The 24,532-nt window shown below is 44.4% G+C and overlaps 1 protein-coding gene across 6 annotated transcripts in view; it reads left to right on the top strand.

Annotated features, from left to right (window-relative positions):
• CDC25C (cell division cycle 25C) overlaps window positions 1-15,566 on the top strand; it is a 57,757-nt gene extending 42,191 nt beyond the window's left edge. For 4 of the 6 annotated variants that reach the window (XM_034960573.3, XM_034960578.3, XM_055112991.2 and 1 more), the window contains 7 exons: window positions 8,709-8,855; window positions 10,083-10,184; window positions 11,261-11,323; window positions 13,556-13,654; window positions 14,193-14,326; window positions 14,690-14,801; window positions 14,981-15,566. In XM_034960573.3, coding sequence (XP_034816464.1) covers window positions 8,709-8,855; window positions 10,083-10,184; window positions 11,261-11,323; window positions 13,556-13,654; window positions 14,193-14,326; window positions 14,690-14,801; window positions 14,981-15,130 — 807 coding nt within the window. In that variant the 3' untranslated portion in view covers window positions 15,131-15,566. The remainder of the gene's footprint in view (window positions 1-8,708; window positions 8,856-10,082; window positions 10,185-11,260; window positions 11,324-13,555; window positions 13,655-14,192; window positions 14,327-14,689; window positions 14,802-14,980) is intronic. The other 2 variants (XM_055112992.2, XM_055112990.2) reach the window with 1 other exon arrangement.
• The last annotated feature ends 8,966 nt before the right edge of the window (window positions 15,567-24,532 follow it).

The following is a 24,532-nucleotide window of genomic DNA, read 5'->3' as shown; positions in this document are numbered from 1 at the left end:
TTGAGGACCTTTCTGTTGTTGAATTCTAATTTAATTCGATTGTCAAGAATATATTTTATATGACTTAAATCCTTTTAGGTGCATTAAGATTGGTTTTTATGGTCCAGAGTATGACTCAGAACATCTTGGTAAATGTTTAGTGTAACTTAGAAAATGTATAGTCTCTATTCTTGAGTAGAATATTCTAAGTATGTCAAGTAGGTCCGGTTTATTTATATTGTTGAACACATCTATATGCTTATTAGTTTTCTGTCTATTAATCTATCAATTTTTTTTTTTTGAGACAGAGTCTCACTCTGTTGCCCAGAATGGACTGCAGTAGCACAATCACGGCTCACTGCAGCCTCAACCTCCTGAGCACAAACAATCCTCCTGCCTCAGCCTCCCAAGTAGCTGGGACTACAGGCATGCACCACTGTACCCAGCTAATTTTTGTATTTTTGTAGAGACAGCGTTTTACCATGTTGCCCAGGCTGGTCTTAGACTCCTGAGCTCAAGCAACCCACCCGTCTTAGCCTCACAATGTGCAGAGATGAGTAATCATATGGTTTTTGTCATTTATTTTATTGATCTGGTGGGATACGGTGGCTGATTTTCAGATGTTATATCAACCTTGCATTTCTGGGATACATCCTACCTGGTCATGGTTTCAGTCTTTTGTTTTGTTTTGTTAATTAGAGTTGGGGCGGTGCCTCACTATGTCGCCTTGAACTCCTGTGTGCTCCAGCAATCCTTCCACCTCCGCCTCCTGAGAAGCTAAGACTACCGGTGCACACCACTACACCTGGCTAGTTTCAGTAGTTTTTGTCTTGTTAGGAATTAGTCCATTTCATCTAAGTGGTCTCATTTGTTGGCACACAGTTATTCACTAATATTTCTTCATGATCCTTTTTATTTCTGTAAGGTTGGTAGTAATGTCCCACTTTCCATTCCTGATTTTGTTAGCTTGAGACTTTTTTTTAATTGTTCAGGCTAAAAGTTTGTCGATTTTTGCTGATCTTTTCAAAGAACCAACTTTTGGTTCTGTTGTTTTTCTATTCTCTTAAGTTCTGCTCTAATCTTTTTTATTTCCTTCCTTCTGCTTGCTTTGGATTTAGTTTCCTCTTAGGTGGGAGTTTAGGTAATTGATTTGAGATCTTCTTTTTTATTTTAGGCATTTATAGCTTTAAATTTTTTTTCTAAGCATTACTTTAGCTGCATCCCATAAGCTTTGGTATGTTGTATCTTAGTTTTCATTCATCTCAAAGTATTTTCTGATTTTCCTATGATTTCTTCATTGACCCATTGGTTATTAACAAGTGTGTTATTTAATTTTCTTTTTCTTTTCTTTCTTTTTTTTTTTTTTTTTTTGAGACGGAGTCTTGCTCTGTCCCCCAGGCTGGAGGGCAGTGGTGTGATCTTGGCTCACTGCAACCTCTGCCCCCTGGGTTCAAGCAATTCTCCTGCCTCAGCCTCCCAAGTAGTTGAGATTACAGGCGTACACTACCACGCCTGGCTAATTTTTGTATTTTTAGTAGAGATGGGGCTTCACTCTGTTGGCCAGGCTGGTCTCGAACTCCTGACCTTAAGTGGTCCTCCCGCCTCAGCCTCCCAGAGTGCTGGAATTACAGGCATGAGCCACTGCGCCTGGCCTTTTTTTTTTTTTTTTTTTTTTCCCAGACAGAGTCTGCCTCTGTAACCTAGGCTGGAGTGCAGTGGTGTGATCTTGGCTCACTGCAACCTGCGCCTCCCAGATTCAGGCAATTCTCCTGCCTCAGCCTCCCGAGTAGCTGGGACTACAGGCACCCGCCACCACACCCAGCTAATTTTTGTATTTTTAGTAGAGATGGGGTTTCACCATGATGGCCAGGCTGGTCTTGAACTCCTAACCTCAGGTGATCCGCCCGCCTCAGCCTCCCAAAGTGCTGGGATTACAGGTGTGAGCCACCGCACCTGGCCTATTTAATTTTCATAAATTTGCTAATTTTCCAGATTTTTTCTGTTAACTGATTTCTAATTTTATTCCATTGTGGTCAGAGAACATATTTTGTGTGATTTCAATCCTTTTAAATTTATTGAGGCTTATTTTATTTTATTTTATTTTTATTTTATTTTATTTTTGAGATGGAGTCTCACTCTGTCACCAGGCTGGAGTGCAGTGACACGACCTAAGCTCACTGCAACTTCCGCCTCCCAGGTTCAAGCGATTCTCCTGCCTCAGCCTCCCGAATAGCTGGGACTACAGGCATGTGCCACCACCCCCAGCTAATTTTTGTATTTTTAGTAGAGACAGGATTTCACCATGTTGGCCAGGATGGTCTCGATCTCTTGACCTTGTGATCTGCCCGCCTCAGCCTCCCAAAGTGCTAGGATTACAGGTTTGAGCCACTGCGCCTGGCGAGGCTTATTTTATGTTCAAGCATATTGTCTATTGTGAGAATGTGCCATGTGTACTGGAGAAGAATGTGTATTCTACAGTTGTTGGGTAGAGTGTTCTCTAGGTGTCTGTTAGGTCTGGTTGGTTTATAGTATTGTTTAAATTAGTTTTTGAGGTTTCTAAAAATGGTATCACTGGGTGTGGTGGCTCACATCTGTAATCCCAGCACTTTGGGAGGCTAAGGCAAGAGGACATTTGAGCCCCAGGAGTTCACAACCAGCCTGGGCAACAAAGAGAGACCTTGTCTCTACGAAAAAAAAAAAATGCAAGGTGTGGTGGCTCAAGCCTGTAGTTCCAGCTACTTGGGAGGCTGAGGTGGAAGGATCACTTGAGCCTGGGATGTCGAGATTGCAGTGAGCTGTGATCATGCCACTGCACTCCAGCCTGGATGAGAGAGTGAGACCCTGTCTCAAGAAAAAAAAAAAGGTACCATACTAAATGTGGCTGTCTCACTGGCTGCCTTGTTATTCTCACCCAGGGCCATTGCATTTGTTGTTCCTTCATCCTAGAACTTTCTTCCCCAAGGCAATGCATGATTTTCTTCCTCATTTCAGTCTCTGTGCATATGTCTTATAAGGACCTTTCCTGACAGACCCCTGTGTTTTTCTTTTCATCCTTCTTTGTTTTGATTTATGCCATTTATCACTATGTGAAAAAGTACAGAGTATATTTATTAGTCTACTTCTTTGTTTCTTTTACTCTTTTGTTCATTGCTATGTCACCTAGTAGGTACTCAAAACGTATCAAGCTTCCAAATGTGAATTTGGAAGTTCTGAAGTCAGAGCTGAGGACTTGACTAAAGATAGAAATTTGGAAATCATTAGCTTAGAGTGAAAATTTAAATTCACAGGTAGAAGAAATTACCTATGGCTAGAGAGAGGAGATACAAGAGAAAAGGGCCAGGGCCTAGCCCTGATGAATCCAGCATCTGTTAGAGGTTTGATAGGTAAGGAGGCCTAACAAAGAAAATTGAGAAGGAGCAGAGGAGAGGGCACAGAGGTAGAAGCATCATAGTTCTTCTAGTGTAGGGGCTGCCTGTACTAGAAATAAAGAACTAGGCCGGGCACAGTGGCTCATGCCTATAATCCTAGCACTTTGGGAGGCCGAGGTGGGCCGTCACTTGAGGTCAGGAGTTCGAGACCAGCGTGGCCAACACGGTGAACCCTGTCTCTACTAAAAATACAAAATTAAAAAATAATAATAATGGCCGGGCGCGGTGGCTCATGCCTGTAATCCCAGCACTTTGGCAGGCCGAGGCAGGCGAATCACGAGGTCAGGAGATCAAGACCATCCTGGCTAACATGGTGAAACCCCGTCTCTACTAAAAATACAAAAAAATTAGCCTGGCGTGGTGGCGGATGCCTGTAGTCCCAGCTACTTGGGAGGCTGAGGCAGAAGAATGGCGTGAACCCGCGAGGCAGAGCTTGCAATGAGCCGAGATCGTGCCACTGCACTCCACCCTGTGTGACAGAGCGAGACTGTGTCTCAAAAAAAAAAAAAAAAAAAAGTGGCCGGGCGTGGTGGCTCACGCCTGTAATCCCAGCACTTTGGGAGGCCGAGGCAGGCAGATCACGAGGTCAGGAGTTTGAGACCATCCTGGCTAACACGGTGAAACCCCGTCTCTACTAAAAATACAAAAAATTAGCTGTGCGCGGTGGCGGGCGCCAGTAGTCCCAGCTACTCTGGGGGCCGAGGCAGGAGAATGGCGTGAACCTGGGAGGCGGAGCTTGCAGTGAGCCGAGATCGCGCCACTGCACTCCGGCCTGGGTGAAAGAGCGAGACTCTGTATAAAAAAAAAAAAAAAATTAATAATAATAAAATAAAAATACAAAATTAGCCAGGCATGATGGCGCATGTTTGTGATCCCAGCTACTCAGGAGGCTGAGACAGGAGAATCATTTGAACCTAGCAGGCAGAGGTTGCAGTGAGCTGAGATCGCGCCATTTCGCTCTAGACTGGGCAACACAGCTAGACTCTGTCTCAAAAAAATAAAATACAAATACAAAAATTAGCCGGGGGTGGTGGTGCACGCCTGTAATCCCAACTACTTGAGAGGCTGAGGCAGGGGAATCGCTTGAACTCAGGAGGTAGAGGTTGCAGTGAGCTGAGATCGTGCCACTGCACTCCAGCCTGGGTTCCAGAGGGAGACTCCATCTCAAAAATAAATAAATAAATAAATAAATAAATAAAAATAACTAAAAGAGTAGGAGGTGCCATTAAAGCCATCAAAAATGGAGTAGCTAACTTAATGGAAGCCGACATGAGGTTCAGAAAGATAATGTGGCTAGAGAAGTGACTGTCAGATGCTGCAACATGAAGGCTGTTGATAGCCTTGACAAGAGCAGAAGAGTGGTGCAGACAGAAGCCGGGCTGGCTTATGTGTACTCAAGAGTGTGTAGGCCAGTTTATAAAATAATAATTATTCAATTCAGTTTATAAAATAATAATTATTTAATTAAGCCTTTTAATAGAATCTGCAGGTTGAATCTAGTAAGTTTTCCTCCCTTCTTTTTGGCTTTCTCAGTGTTTAAAAACTCCCATATTTGGAAACTCTCTAGTGATTCCTTAAAGATTGAAAATGGGTAGATGTTGAATGCTATCTAAGCCAGATGATCCTGGGATCTTCCCACACCAGCTTCTGGGAACTGGGAAACTTCTAACTAGCTAGACAGAACTAAAGTACCATCTTCATTATCTCTCCATGGCCTAGCACTTATATCCTTTGCAATCAGTTGACATTTATTTTCATGTAAGTGTATAGGAAAGAAGTAGCTTGCTCTTTCCTTTTTTTTTTTTTTTTCTTAAGAGAAGACAGGATCTTGCACTATCACCCAGGCTGGAATGCAGTGGCATGATCACAGCTCACTGCAGCCTCAACCTCCTGGGCTCAATCGATCCTTCCACTTCAGCCTCCCAAGTAGCTGGGACTACAGGTGCACGCTACCATATCTGGCTAATTATTGTATTTTTTGTAGAGACAAGGTTTCACCATGTTGCCCAAGCTGGTTTTGAACTACTGGACTCAAGAGATTTGGAATCACCTTGGCCTCTCAAAGTGTTGGGATTACAGGTGTGAGCTACCATGCCCGGCCGCTGAAGTAGCTGTTTCTGTTTGCGAAAGTAGTTTTCTGCTATCATTTATTTTTGACATCTTGTCCTTGGACTATATGCAGATGTTAATCACCTTAATTATCACTATATTAGCTACCAGAAACCTAAAACATTGAAACAAGGGAATAGAGATTTGAGAAATAGACCTATGCATATATGTAATTGGTAATTCAGCCAAGATACAAAATAATCAAATGGAGAAAGTACAGTCTTTTTAACAAATTGTGCTGGAGCAATTGGAAATCCATACGTTAAAAGATAAAAGTACTTTAACCCATACCGTACATCATATATTAAAATTAACACAAAATGGATCATAGCTCCAAATCTAAAACCTTAAACCATAAAGCATCTGAAGAAAGGCCTGGCACAGTGGATCATGCCTGTAATCCCAGCACTTTGGGAGGCCGAGGCTGGTGGATCACCTGAGGTCAGGAGTTCGAGATCAGCCTGACCAACATGGTGAAACCCCATCTCTACTAAAAATAGGAAAATTAGCTGAGCGGGGCCAGGCGCGGTGGCTCATGCCTGTAATCCCAGCACTTTGGAGGGGCGAGGCGGGCAGATCATGAGGTCAGAAGATCGAGACCATCCTAGCTAAGATGGTGAAACCCCATCTCTACTAAAAATACAAAAAATTAGCTGGGCATGGTGGCGGACTTCTGTAGTCCCAGCTGCTCAGGAGGCTGAGGCAGGAGAATGGCATGAACCCGGGAGGCAGAGCTTGCAGTGCGCTGAGGTCGCGCCACTGCACTCCAGCCTGGGTGACAGAGCAAGACTCTGTCTCAAAAAAAAAAAAAAAAAAATTAGCTGAGTGGTTGGGCACGGTGGCTCACACTTGTAATCCCAGAACTTTGGGAGGCTGAGGTGGATGGATCACGAGGTCAGGAGCTCGACACCAGCCTGACCAACACGGTGAAACCCCGTCTCTACTAAAAATACAAAAGTTAGCTGGGCATGGTGGCAGGCACCTGTAATCCCAGCTACTTGGGAGGCCAAGGCAGGAGAATCGCTGAAACCTGGGAGGTAGAGGTTGCAATGAGCCGAGATCGTGCCACTGCACTCTAGCCTGGGTGACAGAGCTAGACTCCATCTCAAAAAAAAAAAAAAAAAATTAGCCAAGCATGGTAGTCAGCACCTGTAATGCCAGCTACTCCAGAGGCTGAGGCAAGGAGAATCACTTGAACCTGGGAGGCGGAGGTTGCAATGAGCCGAGATCATGCCATTGCACCCCAGCCTGGGCGACAGAGTGAGACTCTGTCTCAAAAAAAAAAAAAAAAAATCCAAAGAAAACGGAGACAATTTTTGTGACCCTGAGTTGGCAAAAATTTATTAGATACAATGCTTAAAAATGGATACAGACTGGGCATGGTGGCTCATGCCTGTAAATCCAGCACTTTGGTGGGCCAAGGCGGATGGATCACTTAAGCCCGGGAGTTCGAGACCAGCCTGGACAACATGGTAAAACCCCCTCTCTATAAAAAATACAGAAATTGGCTGGGCATGGTGATGCGCATCTGTAGTCCCAGTTACTCAGGAGGCTGAGTTGGGAGGATCGCTTGAGCCTGAGAGGCAGAGGTTGCAGTGAGCTAAGATTGTGCCACTGCACTCCAACCAGAGTGACAGCGAGACCCTATCTCAAAAAAAAAAAAGATAAGTTTCAATTAGCTAATTAATTCCAAACTCTTAGTAATATGGCTCTTAGCATAATTATTATGGTGTGTTCTAGAGAAGCCGCTTTTGAAATCCTCATCTAGCTTTCCCCTGCCTTCTCCGGGGAAAATTGAAGTTATATGAAGTCCTGTCTGTCATGGAGACCAGGCACCCTACTCCTCAGTGCCTCACCATATCTCCTTTCCTACCCTACCTTTGGTTGATCCATTCATGCATCACTGGCTTCGTGGCCTTGACTGTATCTCTTGGCTTCTTCCTTTTGGGCTTTGGCTTCTGCTACTGCCTAATTATTTCTCCATTTTCCGAGTTAGGCAACCAAGAGAGGGAACCTGATTGGCTTAGATTATTTTTGCTTATTCTAGACCACTAAATAGATGTGTTCAACCAGCAATATGGTCCAGTCATCAGTGTCTGGGGGGTAGGGTGGATGGGGACATAGGGCGATGTTTGGAAGGAGTCTAAGGGTATGTATAATGTGGACTGTACCATCAGCTGGTATCACGAACAAGAGGTAGGACCATGTGTGTAATAAACAACATAATATCCATAGCTGTCATAAAGCAAAATGTTGTTATTCTTATTTTCTTCTTCCAGAAACCATTGATCATCAAGCTGCCTTCCAGTTATGGCTCTCTTATTGTATAGCCCCCCTCCTAAATTAGTCCATAACAGGTAGTGCGATAAGTGTTTAGAGAAGGAGCTTTTGCCTATTCTCTAGGTGAGAGGTAGAGATCTCAAAGTATGTGGCAACAGAGGATAGAATTGTGGATTAGTTGGAAGGTGTTATCAGAGGTCATTTGATAGACCCTCAACTCTGAATATAGCACCCAAACCATGCCTTTCAAATAAACAACAGTCTATCCTCTTATACTTTAATCTGTTCCTGTGTAAGCAATTCTCAAGGCTAGTTCTTCATGACGTTTGAGCCACTTTTTTTTCCCTGATGGGTTTCATAGTATCCATCCTATAATGGTCAGCATGCTATTTGATTTTAGTGTGTCCTTTTTTCTTGCATGATGCTTCTTTTGCTATTTTTCTTCTTGGCTTTTCATCTTTAGGTTTGTTGAGGTCCTTAAATCCTGATTGTCAATGTCCTAGGATCCCAGAGACAAAATGGACTTATGTTTTTTGTTTTTGTTTTTTTTTTGGTCACATAACTGGAGGGACTGAGCTTGTGTTTGCTTTCTGTTAGAAGAACTGGTGCATCTAAGACAGTCAGCTGCAGAATTTGGTTTGGCTAGTTAAGACGTCCATGGAGATGGAATATCATGCAGTCCAGGTAGATATTAATGGGCCTATGAAGACAGGTTGCCTACCCAGGGCTTCTCAAACTTGAGAAATCACCTGGGCATCTTGTTAAAATGCAGATTTTAATTCAGTAGGTTTAGGGTGTGGCCTAACATCTGGAAATCTGCATTTCAAAGAAGCTCCCAGGAGATGTTGTTGCTGCAGGTCTGCAGACACACTTGGAGGAGTAAGAACTAGGGGGTTTAATATTCCCAAACAGGTGAGCAGAAGTGGCCTATATCGCTCCCCGTCGATGCCAGAGAACTTGAACAGGCCAAGACTGAAGCAGGTGGAAAAATTCAAGGACAACACAATACCAGATAAAGTTAAAAAAAAGTATTTTTCTGGCCAAGGAAAGCTCAGGAAGGTAAGAACTTTTTAAGATGAAAATCTTGTTCATCTTCTATCTCATGTCTTTGCTTTTCTGGTATGAGGATTGTTTTATTATGCCTTTTTTGTATTCTTCCTCTTTACTTTTACTTTTTCCTCTTTGTTCTTTCCATCTTTCTGTCTTTTCTACATCTGTATCCACATGTGAAATATATATATATAAAATATTTATATAACATAGATACATAAAGTATATCTATATTGTACTTTTAGAAATGTTGTCATAGGCCGGGTGCAGTGGCTCACGCCTAAAATCCTAGCACTTTGGGAGGCCGAGGCGGGCGGATTGCCTGAGCTCAGGAGTTCAAGACCAGACTGGGCAACACAGTGAAACCCCGTCTCTACTAAAATACAAGAAATCAGCTGGGCGTGGCAGCATGTGCCTGTAGTCCCGGCTACTCAGGAGGCTGAGGCAGGAGAATCGCTTGAACCCGGGAGGCGGAGGTTGCAGTGAGCCAAGATTGTGCCACTGCACTCCAGCCTGGGCGACAGAGCAAGACTCCGTCTCAAAAAAAAAAAAAAAAAAGAGAAATGTTGTCATCATACTGTCTTCCCAACCCTTTTTCTTAAGATCTGAAAGAATACAAGGGAACTTTGGTATGGATATTTTACTGCTGTTTTACATGCAGTCTGACAGAAACAACATCATATAGCAGGTTGGTTTTGTGGAAAGCAACTTCTGAAAAACTTAGCCTTTGTCCTTTACCCTCCCCAACTTTAAAAAAATTAAATAGATGGGAGGATCACTTAAGGTCAGAAGTTCAAGACCAGCCTGGTCAATATAGCATGACCCCATCTCTAATAAAAAAAATAATAAAAGAAAAAATTAAAATTCTAAATATCTTTGGATATTTTATAAAATCAACTTATTTATTTATTTATTTTCCCCTGAGATGGGGTCTCACTCTGTCACCCAGGCTGGATTGCAGTGGCATGGTCTTGATTCACTGCAGCCTCAATATTTATTTATTATTAAAAATAATAAATAAACAAATGGAGTCTCACTCTGTCTCCCAGACTGGAGTGCAGTGGTGCGATCGTAGCTCACTATAGCCTTGGCCTCCTGGGCTCAAGCGATCCTCCTACCTCAGCCTCCCAAGTAGCTAGGATTACAGATGTGCGCCACCATGGCCCACTCCATCCACTGGTTTTTAAACCTTTAACATGAGGATTGGGTGTGGGGTGGGAATCTTGTCATCTTCAGGGCTTACGTTTAAAGAAGACAGTCTCTCTGTGTGACATTAATATCACTCAGATGCTGGAGGAAGATTCTAACCAGGGGCACCTGATTGGTGATTTTTCCAAGGTGAGTTTGGCTATACCCATCCTGTATTTCAGTGAGTCATTTTGGATCTGAATCTTCTCTGTTTGCCGAGAATGCCTGGTGTAAATATGCATCCTCACCAAGTACTCTTTGATAACCTGACAGTGCTCTAGTGGTAGAACCAGGCCCTAAGCCTTTCCAGAGAGAAAGTATTTCTTATTCTTCTGGGAAGATCCAGAACAGAGGGGAAAGTATGAGACTTTTTACCTTTTTTCTGTTTAAAAACATATTTTAAAATTATGTAAATAATACTTGGTTGTTACAGAAAAAGTAGAAAATGAAGAAATTTATCCCAAACTTTATTAACCAGGGTAATATTGCTTAGTATATACCCTTTTTTCCCCCCTACTGTCTGTGTAATTGCAGAAGGTACATATTCTTACAGATTTTTTTCTGTGTTTTCACAAACACATATACAAATACAGTTTTTGCTTTTCTACAAAAACAGTTTATATTGTTTTGTTATCTGTTGTTTTTCCTCTCATTTAATAATTATATCGGGGCATCTTTTTTCATATTAATAAGCAGTTATGCTTCATTCTTTCTTTTTTTAAGATTCAAGGTCTTGATCTGTTGCCCAGGCTGGAGTACATTGGCATGATCATAGCTCACTTCAGCCTCGAGCTCCTGGCCTCAAGAAATCCTCTCTCTCCTTGGCTTCCCAAAGCACTGAGGTTACAGGCATGAGCCACCATGCCCAGCCCATTTCATTTTAATAGCTCCATATTATTTCTTTTTTTTTTTTTTTTTGGCTGCTCATAATTTCTTCATAAATCCCTTCTTGTAAGATATTTGGTTTTACAATTTTTTCTTATGAATGATACCAAGATGAATATATTTGTAGAGAAATCTAAAACTTCGTACACATCCTTGATTTGTTCTTTAGGATCAGTTCTTAGAAATGGACTTGATGTATATGCACTTTATAGAGACACTGATTTTTTTGAAGGCCTCTGGGGTTTTAAGGGTCACTTGGAAAGAAGGACAAAATAAGGGTCTTTGATCTCAAACTTGGGTGTGGAATACTTGCTGTTATTTCAGTTCTTGTGTATTTCTAGGTATGTGCGCTGCCAACCGTGTCAGGGAAACACCAAGATCTGAAGTATATCAACCCAGAAACAGTAAGCAGATTTCTGGAGATGGTAACTGGTTACATAAGCTACCATCTGGTCTATTCTGTCCCTAAAATCCCCATTTCCATTTGTATTTCTTTCACTGTGTTCACTCACACAGGCTCCTTATTCAACTGAAGTTATATTGAAGGACTCATTTTTTTCCCCATTCTTCTCTCTCCTTCGTTTTTAGTTAAACAAATGATACATAGTTTTTGTAAAAGGGAAAAAGGGAGGGGTCAGGCATGGTGGCTCACGCCTGAAATCCTAGCATTTTGGGAGGCTGAGGCAGGCAGATCTCAGGCACTTGAGGCAGGGAGTTCGAGACCACCCTGGCCAACATGGCGAAACCCCATCTCTAATAAAAATACAAAAAATTAACCAGGCGTGGTAATGTGTGCCTATAATCCCAGCTACTTGGGAGGCTGAAGCACAAGAATTGCTTGAACCTCAGTTGGGGAGGTTGCAGTGAGCAGAGATCGTGCCACTGTACTCCAGCCTGGGCGACACAGCGAGACTGTCTCAAAAAATAATAATTACTTAAGAAAAAAGGGAGAAAGAAAGGAAAATAAAAAATCACACACAAAAAATGGTCTCAATTAAGGTCTCAATTAGGGTGACCATGCACCCTCGTTTACATTTTACAATCCCATTTTCATCTATTAGTGAGGGTAATTATTAATAGTGTTTGCTTTCATTCTCAAAAGTCTCCCAGTTTGTACAAAAATTATTTGGTCACCATACCCACAATCTCATCACCAGAGATAACCACTAGTCATATTTTCCTATGGCCTTCCAGATTTTATTTTATTTTTAGACATGGAGTTTCGCTCTTGTTGCCCAGGCTGGAGTGCAATGGCACAATCTCGGCTTGCTGCAACCTCTGCCTCCCGGAGGTCATTCTCCTGCCTCAGCCTCCCAAGTAGCTGGGATTACAGGTGCCAGCCATCACACCGACTAATTTTTGTATTTTTAGTAGAGACGGGGTTTTACTATGTTGGTCAGGCTGGTTTCAAACTCCTGTCCTCTGGTGATCCACCCTCCTCAGCCTCCCAAAGTGCTGGGATTACAGGTGTGAGCCACTGCGCCCAGCCCCAGATTTTATTCTAGCATATGTTTTATAGAAATGGGATCATGGGCCTAGCACAGCTCACACCTGTAATCCCAGCACTTTGGGAGGCCAAGGCAGGCGAATCACCTGAGGTTGGGAGTTCGAGACGAGTCTGACCAACATGGAGAAACCCTGTCTCTACTAAAAATATAAAATTAGCTGGGTGTGGTAGCGCATGCCTGTAATCCCAGCTACTCGGGAGGCTGAGGCAGGAGAATTGCTTGAACCCGGGAGGCAGAGGTTGCGGTGAGCCAAGATGGCACCATTGTACTCCAGCCTGGGCAACAAGGGCGAAATTCCATCTCAAAAAACAAAAAAAAAGGATCATGATGAACGTATAGTATTGCAATTTGCTTAGTAAGACATTATAGACATCTTTCCATATCAATAAGGTATCTATATTATCATTTTAATGGCTATATAATGCCGCTCTATTCTACTGACATGTACAATTTATTTTACCAAACCCCTATTATTGAATATTGAAGTTATTTCTAATATATTGATAATATAAAACAATGCTGAGATGAATATAATTGTGCCTACATCTTTGTGTACTTTTCCTGTTTACTTAAGATGTTAGAAATTGCTGAGTCAAAGTGTGATTACATTTATTTGTATATGTATTTACAAAGTTCCCTTCAGAAAGGCTGAACCAATTTGCACTCCTACAAGTAGCTTCAGTTTCTTCCTTCCTTTAGGTATCAACCTTTCCCTTCCATATCCTTTCCTGAAAGACTTACTTTCTTCCCTTTTGATGGTGGGTAGGGAACCATTTTGCATTTCTTCCTGCAATTTCAAGCTCTCTAGCTGCTGCCTCTGCCACTGCAGAAGTCCTTGGGCATCTCCTGAGTCCAGCCATGCCTATCCCCAGATGGGTAGCCTGAATATGGTTTTCCTTGGTATCTTGTCAATGCCAGCTATTTTGGTTCTCTAAAAGGGCCACTTCCTGTTTCATTCTCTTTTGTGGAGTGGGGCTGAATCATTGCCACATATCAAATATGGGGTGACTTTGGAGGCTGGACATACAGTGGACAGAACAGGAGTATGCTTGTAAGGAACTGTGTCATTGACCCTTCTCTCCCTCAGAGTGGCAGTGAGCAGAATATTCAGTCATTGTTTCTGTCCAGGTGGCTGCCTTACTGTCGGGGAAGTTCCAGGGTCTGATTGAGAAGTTTTATGTCATTGATTGTCGCTATCCATATGAGTATCTGGGAGGACACATCCAGGTGAGACGACATTGTGGCCATTAGTAGGGGAGGGCTGGAGATAACTCTTTATTGAGAAGAGTCTGTGGACAAAGGGGTCTATGAACTCTAGAGTCAGGACAAAGATTACATACTTGAAGCACCTCAAGGCTGAGGTCCTCATTGTTTTAATTCTGTATACCTTAAGCAGCTTACTTTCCCTTTCCCTCCTAGATCTATCTCCCTCTTTTCTGTAGGAGCCAAGGGGTCCTACCTAGAAATAAAAACATTAATCCAAGGACTGAAGCACTTTGCAAACACTTACTATTCATGAACATTCCTCGCAGTGATCCCTATACTTCCAGTGGTTCAGGTCTATGAACATTTATTGACCATCTACAAGCTCTATGCCAGGCGTTCAGGGTATATACAGAGATATACTTAGACCCCTGCCCTAAAGGTGCTTATAGTCCAGCTTTTCTGGTCCACATTATCCCAGGTTGGCGTCTCAGTCATTTCTAAGTATTGGCACTGTCTATAAGCCCCTGAGGAAATACTTACTAAAATTCTTCTTCTACAGGGAGCCTTAAACTTATATAGTCAGGAAGAACTGTTTAACTTCTTTCTGAAGAAGCCCATCGTCCCTTTGGACACCCAGAAGAGAATAATCATCGTGTTCCACTGTGAATTCTCCTCAGAGAGGGGCCCCCGAATGTGAGTGTCTAAATGGGGTCTGGTGGGTGATGGAAATGGATTTTGAGTTGGACTTCCCACACCAGTTCAGACAGAGACTGACTGGATTCTACAGTTTGAAGAATGTTAGGGAGGTTGAAGGAAGACGTTTCTAAAATTGAAAAGTTTGAAACAATAAAGGAAAAGGGATTGAGAATGAGCCTGCAGTGGAGGAAAGGAGGAAGGGTGGTACTACTTGGACCTTTTTTTGCAAACACAGGGAGATTGGAAGGTCCTTTTTGAGGTTGGCAATAGTCTACTCCTCTCTCCCCTCCCCAGTGAATGGCCCCTGGGATCCTGACCTTGTTTCTTTCCACCCCACCCATCTCTGGGTTCTCTCTAAAGGTGCCGCTGTCTGCGTGAAGAGGACAGGTCTCTGAACCAGTATCCTGCATTGTACTACCCAGAGCTATATATCCTTAAAGGCGGCTACAGAGACTTCTTTCCAGAATATATGGTAAAGGGTGGGGCATGCGGGGAGCCAAACTTTAACACACAACTCCCAGGGCCTGCAAAGCCTTCAGAGAAGAAACTGCTGCTCCTCCTTAGCCACTGCCAGCAGCAGCATCTCTATTATACTTCATAGGTAGAGTTCAGGAGTCTAGAGAATCCCTTACTCTGTTCCTTACCTTTCAGGAACTGTGTGAACCACAGAGCTACTGCCCTATGCATCATCAGGACCACAAGACTGAGTTGCTGAGGTGTCGAAGCCAGAGCAAAGTGCAGGAAGGGGAGCGGCAGCTGCGGGAGCAGATTGCCCTTCTGGTGAAGGACATGAGCCCATGATAACATTCCAGCCACTGGCTGCTAACGAGTCACCAAAAGACACTGCAGAAACCCTGAGCAGAAAGAGGCCTTCTGGATGGCCAAACCCAAGATTATTAAAAGATGTCTCTGCAAACCAACAGGCTACCAACTTGTATCCAGGCCTGGGAATGGATTAGGTTTCAGCAGAGCTGAAAGCTGGTGGCAGAGTCCTGGAGCTGGCTCTATAAGGCAGCCTTGAGTTGCATAGAGATTTGTATTGGTTCAGGGAACTCTGGCATTCCTTTTCCCAACTCCTCATGTCTTCTCACAAGCCAGCCAACTCTTTCTCTCTGGGCTTCGGGCTATGCAAGAGCATTGTCTACCTTCTTTCTTTGTATTTTCCTTCTTTGTTTCCCCCTCTTTCTTTTTTAAAAATGGAAAAATAAACACTACAGAATGAGAGGTGTGATTGTGAGCCTAGCCTGCTCCTAGAAGATCTGTCTACAGAGGAGATCACCAAGTTAGACTACTTCAGACATACTATCTTTATTCATAGCTGAGGCCAACATGCTTTTCTCTAAACCAGTAATTCTTAGGCCGTGGCTCACACCTATAATTCTGGCACTTTGGGAGGCCGAGGCGGGTGGATCACTTCAGGTCAGGAGTTCGAGGCCAACATGGTGAGACTCCATCTCTACTAAAAATACAAAAATTAGCCAGGCATGGTGGCGTGTGCCTGTAGTCCCAGCTACTCAGGAAGCTGATGCAGGAGAATCGCTTGAACTCAGGAGGTGAAGGTTGCAATGAGATCGTGCCACTGCACTCCAGCCTGGGCAACAGAGAGAGACTCTGTCTCAAAAAACAAATACCAAACAACCAGTAATTCTCAAAGTTTGGACCCTAGATCATCAACATCATCTGAACTTGTTTGAAATACAGATGTTCAGGCCTCACCCCAGACCTCTTAAATCAGAACTTGTGAGGTTAGGGCACAGAAATCTGGGTTTTAAAAATCTCCCTTTTCAGTTAATTCTAATACATGGTAAGGCTTAAGAACCAGTGCTCAGTAATCCCAGCACTTTGGGAGGCCAAGGCAGGCAGATCACTTGACGTCAGAAGTTCGAGACCAGCCTGACCAACATGGTGAAACCCCATCTCTACTAAAAAAAAATACAAAAATTAGCCAGGCATGGTGGCACACACCTGTAATCCCAGCTACTAGGGTGGCTGAGGCAGGAGAATTGCATGAACTCAGGAGGTGGAGGTTGCAGTGAGCCAAAATCCACTGCACTCTAGCCTGGGCAACAGAGTAAGACTCCATCTCAAAAAAAAATGAACCAATGCTCTGGAATTAAGGTAAGCCTTTCAAACAGTTTTCTTCAGCAATGTCCTGGGCTTTCCTTTCCTAGATCATTCCATGGTATGCGTTACTAAAAGTGCACCACAGACTCAGCAGCATGTGGTATCTAGACATTCTCTAAGGCAAATGACAGATCTCAGCTGGGCTCAAAGGTTCCCTCTTGGCAGTGGCTCACACCTGTAATCCCAGCACTTTGGGAGGCTGAGGCTGGCGGAACACCTGAGGTCAGGAGTTCAAGACCACCCTGGCTAACATGGCAAAACCTCGTCTATACTAAAAATACAAAAGTTAGCCAGGCATCGTGGTGGCTGCCTGTAATCCCAGCTATTCGGGAGACTGAGGCAGGATAATCACTTCAACTTGGGAGGCGGATGTTGCAGTGAACAAGATTGTGCCACTGCATTCCAGCCTGGGTGGCAAAGCGAGACTCCATCTCAAAAAAAAAAAAAAGTTCCCTATCTATAGCCTCAGGGGGGTTTTGACTTTTAAGTCTTTTCTCCACTCCATTTCATGTCTCACAAAGACAAGTTTTAGGATTTAGGATGGTTGGAAGTAGAGATTTGTGATATATGAAGATAGGAATAAAACAAAGCAAGATCCATTAGACTTCAGGAAGATATTTAAACTGTACTCTTCTGCAGTATGCCAGGGTTTCCTTTCTTGGAGCTTTTTAATATGAATAGGCCTATATCTGTAGTAAGGTGTGGCACTACTTGGTCTTGGGTGGCAGTAGAATTGACTACTTGGGTGGCAGTAGATTCCCTGCCTGCCTTGGCCTCCTTGGCAGTTGTCATTCTCTGGTATTAACCTAGTAGGACTGATAGCCCAGGATGGAACAGGGCGAAGCCCTCTACAGCCTAGGCTGAGACAGAACAGAGACAAACATACCCTCTTCCCAGGCTCTGAAACAGAGACACTTTTTTAAAGTGAGTGGGAGGGAAGGGGGGTTGTAGCCATAGGGCGGCCCATGCACGTGCCTGAGTGGTTGGACTGGCTTTTAATTTTTTTATTTGACAAGGTTTGCACATGCTCTTGCCCTAGAGTGTCACATGCATGCTTCACAGCAGAGGGCACTGCTGTTTTCTCCAAGCCATCCTGCTGAAGTCTGTAGCTTCCATTCCTAGCTACTGCCTGTCTGTCAAAAAGGAAGCTGCCTCTGTGGCCTTCTCCCTAATCCCTTGAACTCAAAGCCCAGAAGGTCTAGGGGAAAGAGAAAAGCTGCTGCTACGTTAGGTGGAGATGGCCAAAGGAAAGATGCTGCTCCTCTGCCCCACCCACACACATGCCCCTATAGGAATTCCTAGTAGCCAGAAAAGAAAACTGCTTGAAGCACCTCTTCGAAGTGTGAGGAGAGGTCCTTAACTCACTGCCTACCCTAGTGGGTCATTTCCATTTCCTGATAATTCTCCCCAGAAGGCTAGAACCAAGTCCCAACATAGATAGAGATTGATGTACATGTGCCCACTAGTCAGTAGTCTTAAGTGGAAAATCTGAGTTGCAAAACAAAACACTAAGGCTTAATTATCTTCCTCATGGAAAATTGTATTTTCACCAGAGTCAACATTTTTTGGTATTTTTTATTTTATTTTATTTTATTTGAGACAGAGTCTTGCTCTGTCACCAGGCTGAAGTGCAGTGGCACGATCTCAGCTCACTGCAACCTCCACCTCCCGGGTTCAAGCAATTCTCCTGCCTCAGCCTCCTGAGTAGCTGGGATTACAGGCATGCACCACCACGCCTAGCTAATTTTTGTATTTTTTGTAGAGACGGGGTTTCACCATGTTGGTCAGGCTAGTCTCGAACTGCTGACCTCGTGATCCACCTGCATCGGCCTCCCAAAGTGCTGGGATTACAGGCGTGAGCCACCACGCCTGGCCTAATATAAGCCCACTGATTTCTTGTAATATCCTCTCATTGTATACGGACTATATGATTTGATTCATGTTATTTTCAGGCATAACAATAGTAGCTAACATTTTTCAGGTGCTTACTGTATACAAGGCTATCTCTAAACTCATATATATATATATAAACTCATATATATATACACACTAATTTAATTTTCACAAGCCTGTGAAAGAGGTATTCATTATTATGTGCATTTCTTTATGAAGATAAATTGAGGAACAGAGGGATTAACTCTTTTTTATTTTATTTTATTTTTTTTTGAGACAGGGTCTCACTTGTTGCCCAGGCTGGAGTGCAGTGGTACGATCTCAGCTCACTGAAATTTCCACCTCCTAGGCTCAAGCAATCCTCTCACCTCAGCTTCCCAAGTAGCTGGGACTACAGGCATCTGCCACCACACCTGGATAATTTTTGTATTTTTTTCTTTTATTTATTTATTTATTTTTTTGAGATGGAGTCTCGCTCTGTCGCCCAGGCTGGAGTGCAGTGGTGTGAACTTGGCTCACTGTAAGCTCTGCCTCCTGGGTTCACGCCATTCTCCTGCCTCAGCCTCCAGAGTAGCTGGGACTACAGGCACCCACCACCATGCCCGGCTAATTTTTTTTGTATTGTTTAGTAAAGACGGGGTTTCACCATGTTAGCCAGGATGGTCTTGATCTCCTGACCTCATGATCCGCCCACCTCGGCCTCCCAAAGTGCTGGGATTACAGGCGTGAGCCACCGCGCCTGGCCTGTATTTTTTTTCCTAATTTGAATTTTTTTTTTTTTTTTTTTTTTTTTTTTTTTTTTTGGAGACACAGTCTCGCTCTGTTAACAACCTGGAGTGTAGTGGCGCGATCTCGGCTCACTGCAACCTCTGCCTCCCAGGTTCAAGCGATTCTCCTGCCTCAGCCTCCTGAGTAGCTGGGACTACTGGCGTGTACCACCATGCCCGGCTAATTTTTTGTATCTTTAGTAGAGAAGGGGTTTCACCATGTTGGCCAGGCTGGTCTCAAACTCCTGGCCTCATGATCCATCGGCCACAGCCTCCCAAAGTGCTGGGATTACAGGTGTGAGCCACCCCACCCAGCCCTCTCCCTTCTAACTTTCATGGAGGCAATCTGAGCTCTAGTCTTCAATTGGAGCCTCCCGAAGTGCTGAGATTACAGGCGTGAGCCACTGCACCTAGTCAAGTAATAAGATCACAAAGCTAATTAATGGTGGAGTAGGGATTTGACCCAAGACAGTATGGCTCCAGAGCCTGTCCACTTCATGGATTTTGCTGTTACCAAACCTTCATCAAAGAACAGTGTGCCTGGCCAGGTGCAGTGACTCACATCTGTAATCCTAGCACTTTAAGAGGCCAAAGTGGGAGGATCCCTTGAGACCAGGAGTTTAAGACCAGCCTGGGCAACATAGCAAGACCCCATCTCTATAGAATAAAAATCAACTTAGCTGGGCATGGTGGTGCACACTTGTAGTCATAGCTACTGGGGAGGGTCAGGCAGGAGGATGGCTTCAGCCCAGGAGGTTGAGGTTGCATTGAACTATGATCCATCCACTATACTCTAGCCTGGATGACAGCAAGACCCTGTCTAAAAAAAAAAAAACCACTGTGCCTTTCCAGAGTTGGCCCTGTATTGGGTGTTAAATCTATAAGAGCCTCAATGGCAAGCTCTTGAGAATTTAGGGCCATAAGGGTTGCTTTGGCTTGAGAGATAAGGATATGAGCAGGCACTAAAACCCCAGCCCAGAGACCTCAGTATGAGGCTATGTAGGGGGTGTGCTCGGCATTGGTGTCCTTGCACTGGTATTTATTCATCAGGAGGTAAAGAAATATTGAACAGAAATCTTTTGAGCTAAAAACTGCTTCTTGAGGCTGGGCGCTGTGGCTCATGCCTATAATCCCAAAACTTTGGGAGCCTGAGGAGGGCGGATCACCTGAGGTCAAGAGTTTGAGAGGAGCCTGGCCAATGTGGTGAAACCCCATCTCTACTAAAAATACAAACAGGCCAGGCGTGATGGCTCACACCTGTAATCCCAGCACTTTGGGAGGCCAAGGTGGGCAGATCACGAGGTCAGGAGATCGAGACCATCCTGGCCAACATGGTGAAACCCCGTCTTTATTAAAAATACCCAGCTACTCGGGAGGCTGAGGCAGGAGAATTGCTTGAACCCAGGAAGTGGAGGTTGCAGTGAGCCAAGATTGGGCCACTGCACTCCAGCCTGGTGACGGAGACTCTGTCTCAAAAAAAAAAAAAAAAAAATTAGCCAGGAGTAGTGGCAGGCACCTGTAATTCCAGCTACCAGGAGGCTGAGGCAGGAGAATCACTTGAACCTGGGAGGTGGAGGTTGCAGTGAGCTAAGATCACACCATTGCACTCCAGCCTGGGTGACAACAGCGAGACTCTGTATCAAAAACAAACAAAAACCTGCTTCTTGGGCTAGGTGTGGTGGCTTAAGCCTATAATCCCAGTACTTTGGGAGGCTGAGGTGGGAGGATTGCTTGAGTCCAGGAGTTTGAGACCAGCCTGGGCAATATAGTCAGACCTCTGTCTCTACAGAAAATTTAAGAATTAGCCAGGTGTAGTGGTGCATGTCTGTAGTCCCAGCTACTCAGGAGGCTGAGGTGGGAGGATTGCTTGAACCCGGGAGGTGGAGGTTGCAGTGAGCTGAGATTGCACCACTGCACTCCAACCTAAGTGACAGAGGGAGACTCTGTCTCAAAAAATATACATAAAATTTTTTTTTGCAATTGCTTCTTGTCAATCTCAGCCCAGGACCTGGGTGACCTCTGCCATAGAGAAGGGAATGTATTAAGCCATTCTTCCTTTGCTATAAAGAAATACCCTGTAATCCTAACACTGGGAAACTGAGGCTGGAGGATCACTTGAGCCTAGGAGTTTGAGACCATCTGGGCAACATGGTGAAACCCTGTCTTTACGAAGAATTTTTTTTTTTTAAGATGGAGTTTCGCTGGGTGCGGTGGCTCACGCCTGTAATCCCAGCACTTTGGGAGGCCAAGGCGGGCGGCTCACCTGAGGTCAGGAGTTGGAGACCAGCCTGACCAATATGATGAAACCCCATCTCTACTAAAAATACAAAAATTAGCCGGGCATGGTGGCATGTGCCTGTAATCCCAGCTACCTGGGAGGCTGAGACAGGAGAATCACTTGAACCTGAGAGCTGGGAGGCGGAGGTTGCAGTGAGCCGAGATCGCGCCATTGCACTCCAGCCTGGGCAACAAGAGTGAAACTCCGTCTCAAAAAAAAAAAAAAAAAAATGGAGTTTTGCTCTTGTTGCCCAGGCTGGAGTGCAATGGCACAATCTCGGCTTACTGCAACCTCCGCCTCCCGAGTTCAAGTGATTCTCCTGTCTCAGCCTCCCAAGTAGCTGGGATTACAGGCACCTGCCACCATGCCTGGCTAATTTTTTTGTATTTTTAATAGAGACAGGGTTTCACCATGTTGGTCAAGCTAGTCCCAAACTCCTGACCTCAGGTGATCCACCTGCCTTGGCTTCTCAAAGTGCTGGGATTACAGGCATGAGCCACTGCATCTGGCCTTCTACGAATAATTTTTTAAAATTAGCCAGGTGTGGTGGTGTGCACCTGTAGTCCCACCTACTTGAGAGGCTGAAGTGGGAGGATCACTAGAGCATGTGAAGTTGAGGCTGTGGTGAGCCATGATTGCACCACTGTGCTCCAGCCTGGGCAGTAGAGTGAGACCCTGTCTCAAAAAAAAAAAAAAAAAAAAGGAAGAAAGAAAAAGAAAAAAAATACCTGAGACTGGGTAATTTTTTTTTTTTTTTTTTGGGACAGAGTCTTGCTCTGTCACCCCAGCTGGAGTGCAGTGGCATGATCTCAGCTCACTGCAAGCTCTGCCTCCTGGGTTCACGCCATTCTCCTGCCTCAGCCTCCTGAGTAGCTGGGACTACAGGTGCCTGCCACCACGTCAGGCTAATTTTTTTTTTTTTCATTTTTAGTAGAGATGGGGTTTCACCGTGTTAGCCAGGATGGTCTCAATCTCCTGACCTCATGATCCACCCGTCTCGGCCTCCCAAAGTGCTGGGATTACAGGCGTGAGCCACCGTGCCCGGCTTTTTTTTTTTTTTTTTGGAGACAGGGTCTCACTCTGTCACCCAGGCTATAGTGTGGTGGCATGATCTTGGCTCACTGCAACCTCTGCCTTAGCCTCCCAAGTAGCTGGGACTACAGGCCCACACCACCATGCCTGGCTGACCACCGTGCTTGCCTGGGAGACTGAACAATTTATAAGGAAAAGAAGCTTAATTAGCTCATGGTTCTGCAGGCTTTATGGGAAGCATGGTGTTGGCATCTGCTCAGCTCCTGGGTAGGCCTCTGGAAGCTTACAATCATGTCAGAAGGTGAAGGAGAAGCAGACATGTCACACATCCAGAGCAGGAGCAAGAGAGGGAGGGAGTTATGGGAGGAGGTGCCACACACTTTTAAATGACTGGATCTCTTGTGAACTCAGTGACAGCTCACTTATCCCCAAGAGAATGGCCCAAGCCATTCATGAAGGATCCACCCCCATGATCCAGACACCTCCACCAGGCCCCACCTCCAACATTAGGGATTACATTTCATCATGAGATTTGGGTGGGGACAAATATCCAAACTATATTAAGGGGGACTATTTCCCTTTCTTTATCAGGAGTATAAAGTAGGAGGCATGGGGGATTCTCTCCCTGTTCTGTTCAGGCATAGGTTAAGGAAACACCAATTCCTTTAAACATATGCATCTGGAGTTGTCAATTCTGAGTATCACAGTTATTAAAATATGACACAGTCCCTGCCCTCAAGAAATTGACAAGGTAGAAAAATAAAAAATGGCTCTTTTTGTTTCCATCCCTACAAGCACTCTGGTCTAGTAGTATATTCAGCAAAAGGAGCAAAAAGTGCCACTTCCAGCTCCAAATCAGCAGGTCGGGTGGTGGGGTCTGGCCAAGTTCACACACAGAATAATTAACTCCTGCATGCTACCTGGGATGATATTTATTCGATGCTTGCTATATGCCAGGTATAATGCTACACCTTTTCTTTTCTTTTCTTTTTTTTTTTTTTTTGAGTCGGAGTCTCGCTCTACTGCCCAGGCTGGAGTGCAATAGCATGATCTTGGCTCACTGCAACCTCCGCCTCCTGGGTTCAAGCAATTCTTCTGCCCCACTGAGCCTCCCGAGTAGCTGGGAATACAGGCGTGTGCCACCATGCCCGGCTAATCTTTGTATTTTTAGTAGAGATGGGGTTTCATCATATTGGCCAGGCTGGTCTTGAACTCCTGACCTCGTGATCCGCCCACCTTGGCCTCCCAAAGTGCTGGGATTACAGGCGTGAGCCACTGCGCCCAGCCTACACCTTCATTTATATACTATACTCATTTAATCCTCACAATGTGAAATAGATACTATTATCCTTAATTTTACAGGTGAAGAAATGGAAGCACAGAAAAATTAAGTGACTTGCCCAAGGTCATCCAGCTAGTGTCGGCATTTGAATCTAGGCAGTCTGTAAAGCTTGTGGTCTTAACTATTTATTATACTGCTAACATCCTGGATTAGGATAGCAGCAGGAATTAAAGCTCAATGGAGAGAGAGAGGACTTGAGAGAAGGTAGAATCCATGTAATCTGACCATAAGAGGAGAAAATTGAGATTACAAGTGAAAGTGGAATAAGATACAGGGTCTTTGGGCATTTGAGTTGCAATCAGTGGATTGTAACACCCTCCCCGAGCAGGATTTGTGTCTTAATCATTTTGCACCTAGCATAAAGCTGGGCTCATAATCATTCTCAAAACACATTATTGAATTGAATGATGGCTGAGTAACATCATCTCTGTAGAAAGGACTGGCTCATTTGTCATTGTCCACAAGGGGCAATGCTGCTTATCTAGCAGGTGTTGGCAGTCACAGAGGACATGGTTGGTGGAGAGGGTGTGCTGGAGGGCTGTCAATATTAGTCTTGGAGTCATTTATTTGCAGAGCTTCTCCAATCCTCATTAAAGGCCCAATGATATCAGGCTCTCCACCCCTGTACCCAGACAGAAATATGCACCAGGCACTTTATTTTCTCTCATGAAAAGGCTGGCCTGTTACAGGTGGGATTGGTCATTGCTCCCAGCCCATCAGCTTGATACTGCATTCTTGGTCTATTCTGTGGGGACAGCCCTGGAATA

Source organism: Pan paniscus, chromosome 4, assembly GCF_029289425.2.
Source record: "Pan paniscus chromosome 4, NHGRI_mPanPan1-v2.0_pri, whole genome shotgun sequence".
Lineage (NCBI taxonomy): Eukaryota > Metazoa > Chordata > Mammalia > Primates > Hominidae > Pan > Pan paniscus.
This window is presented reverse-complemented; position numbering and strand designations above follow the sequence as displayed.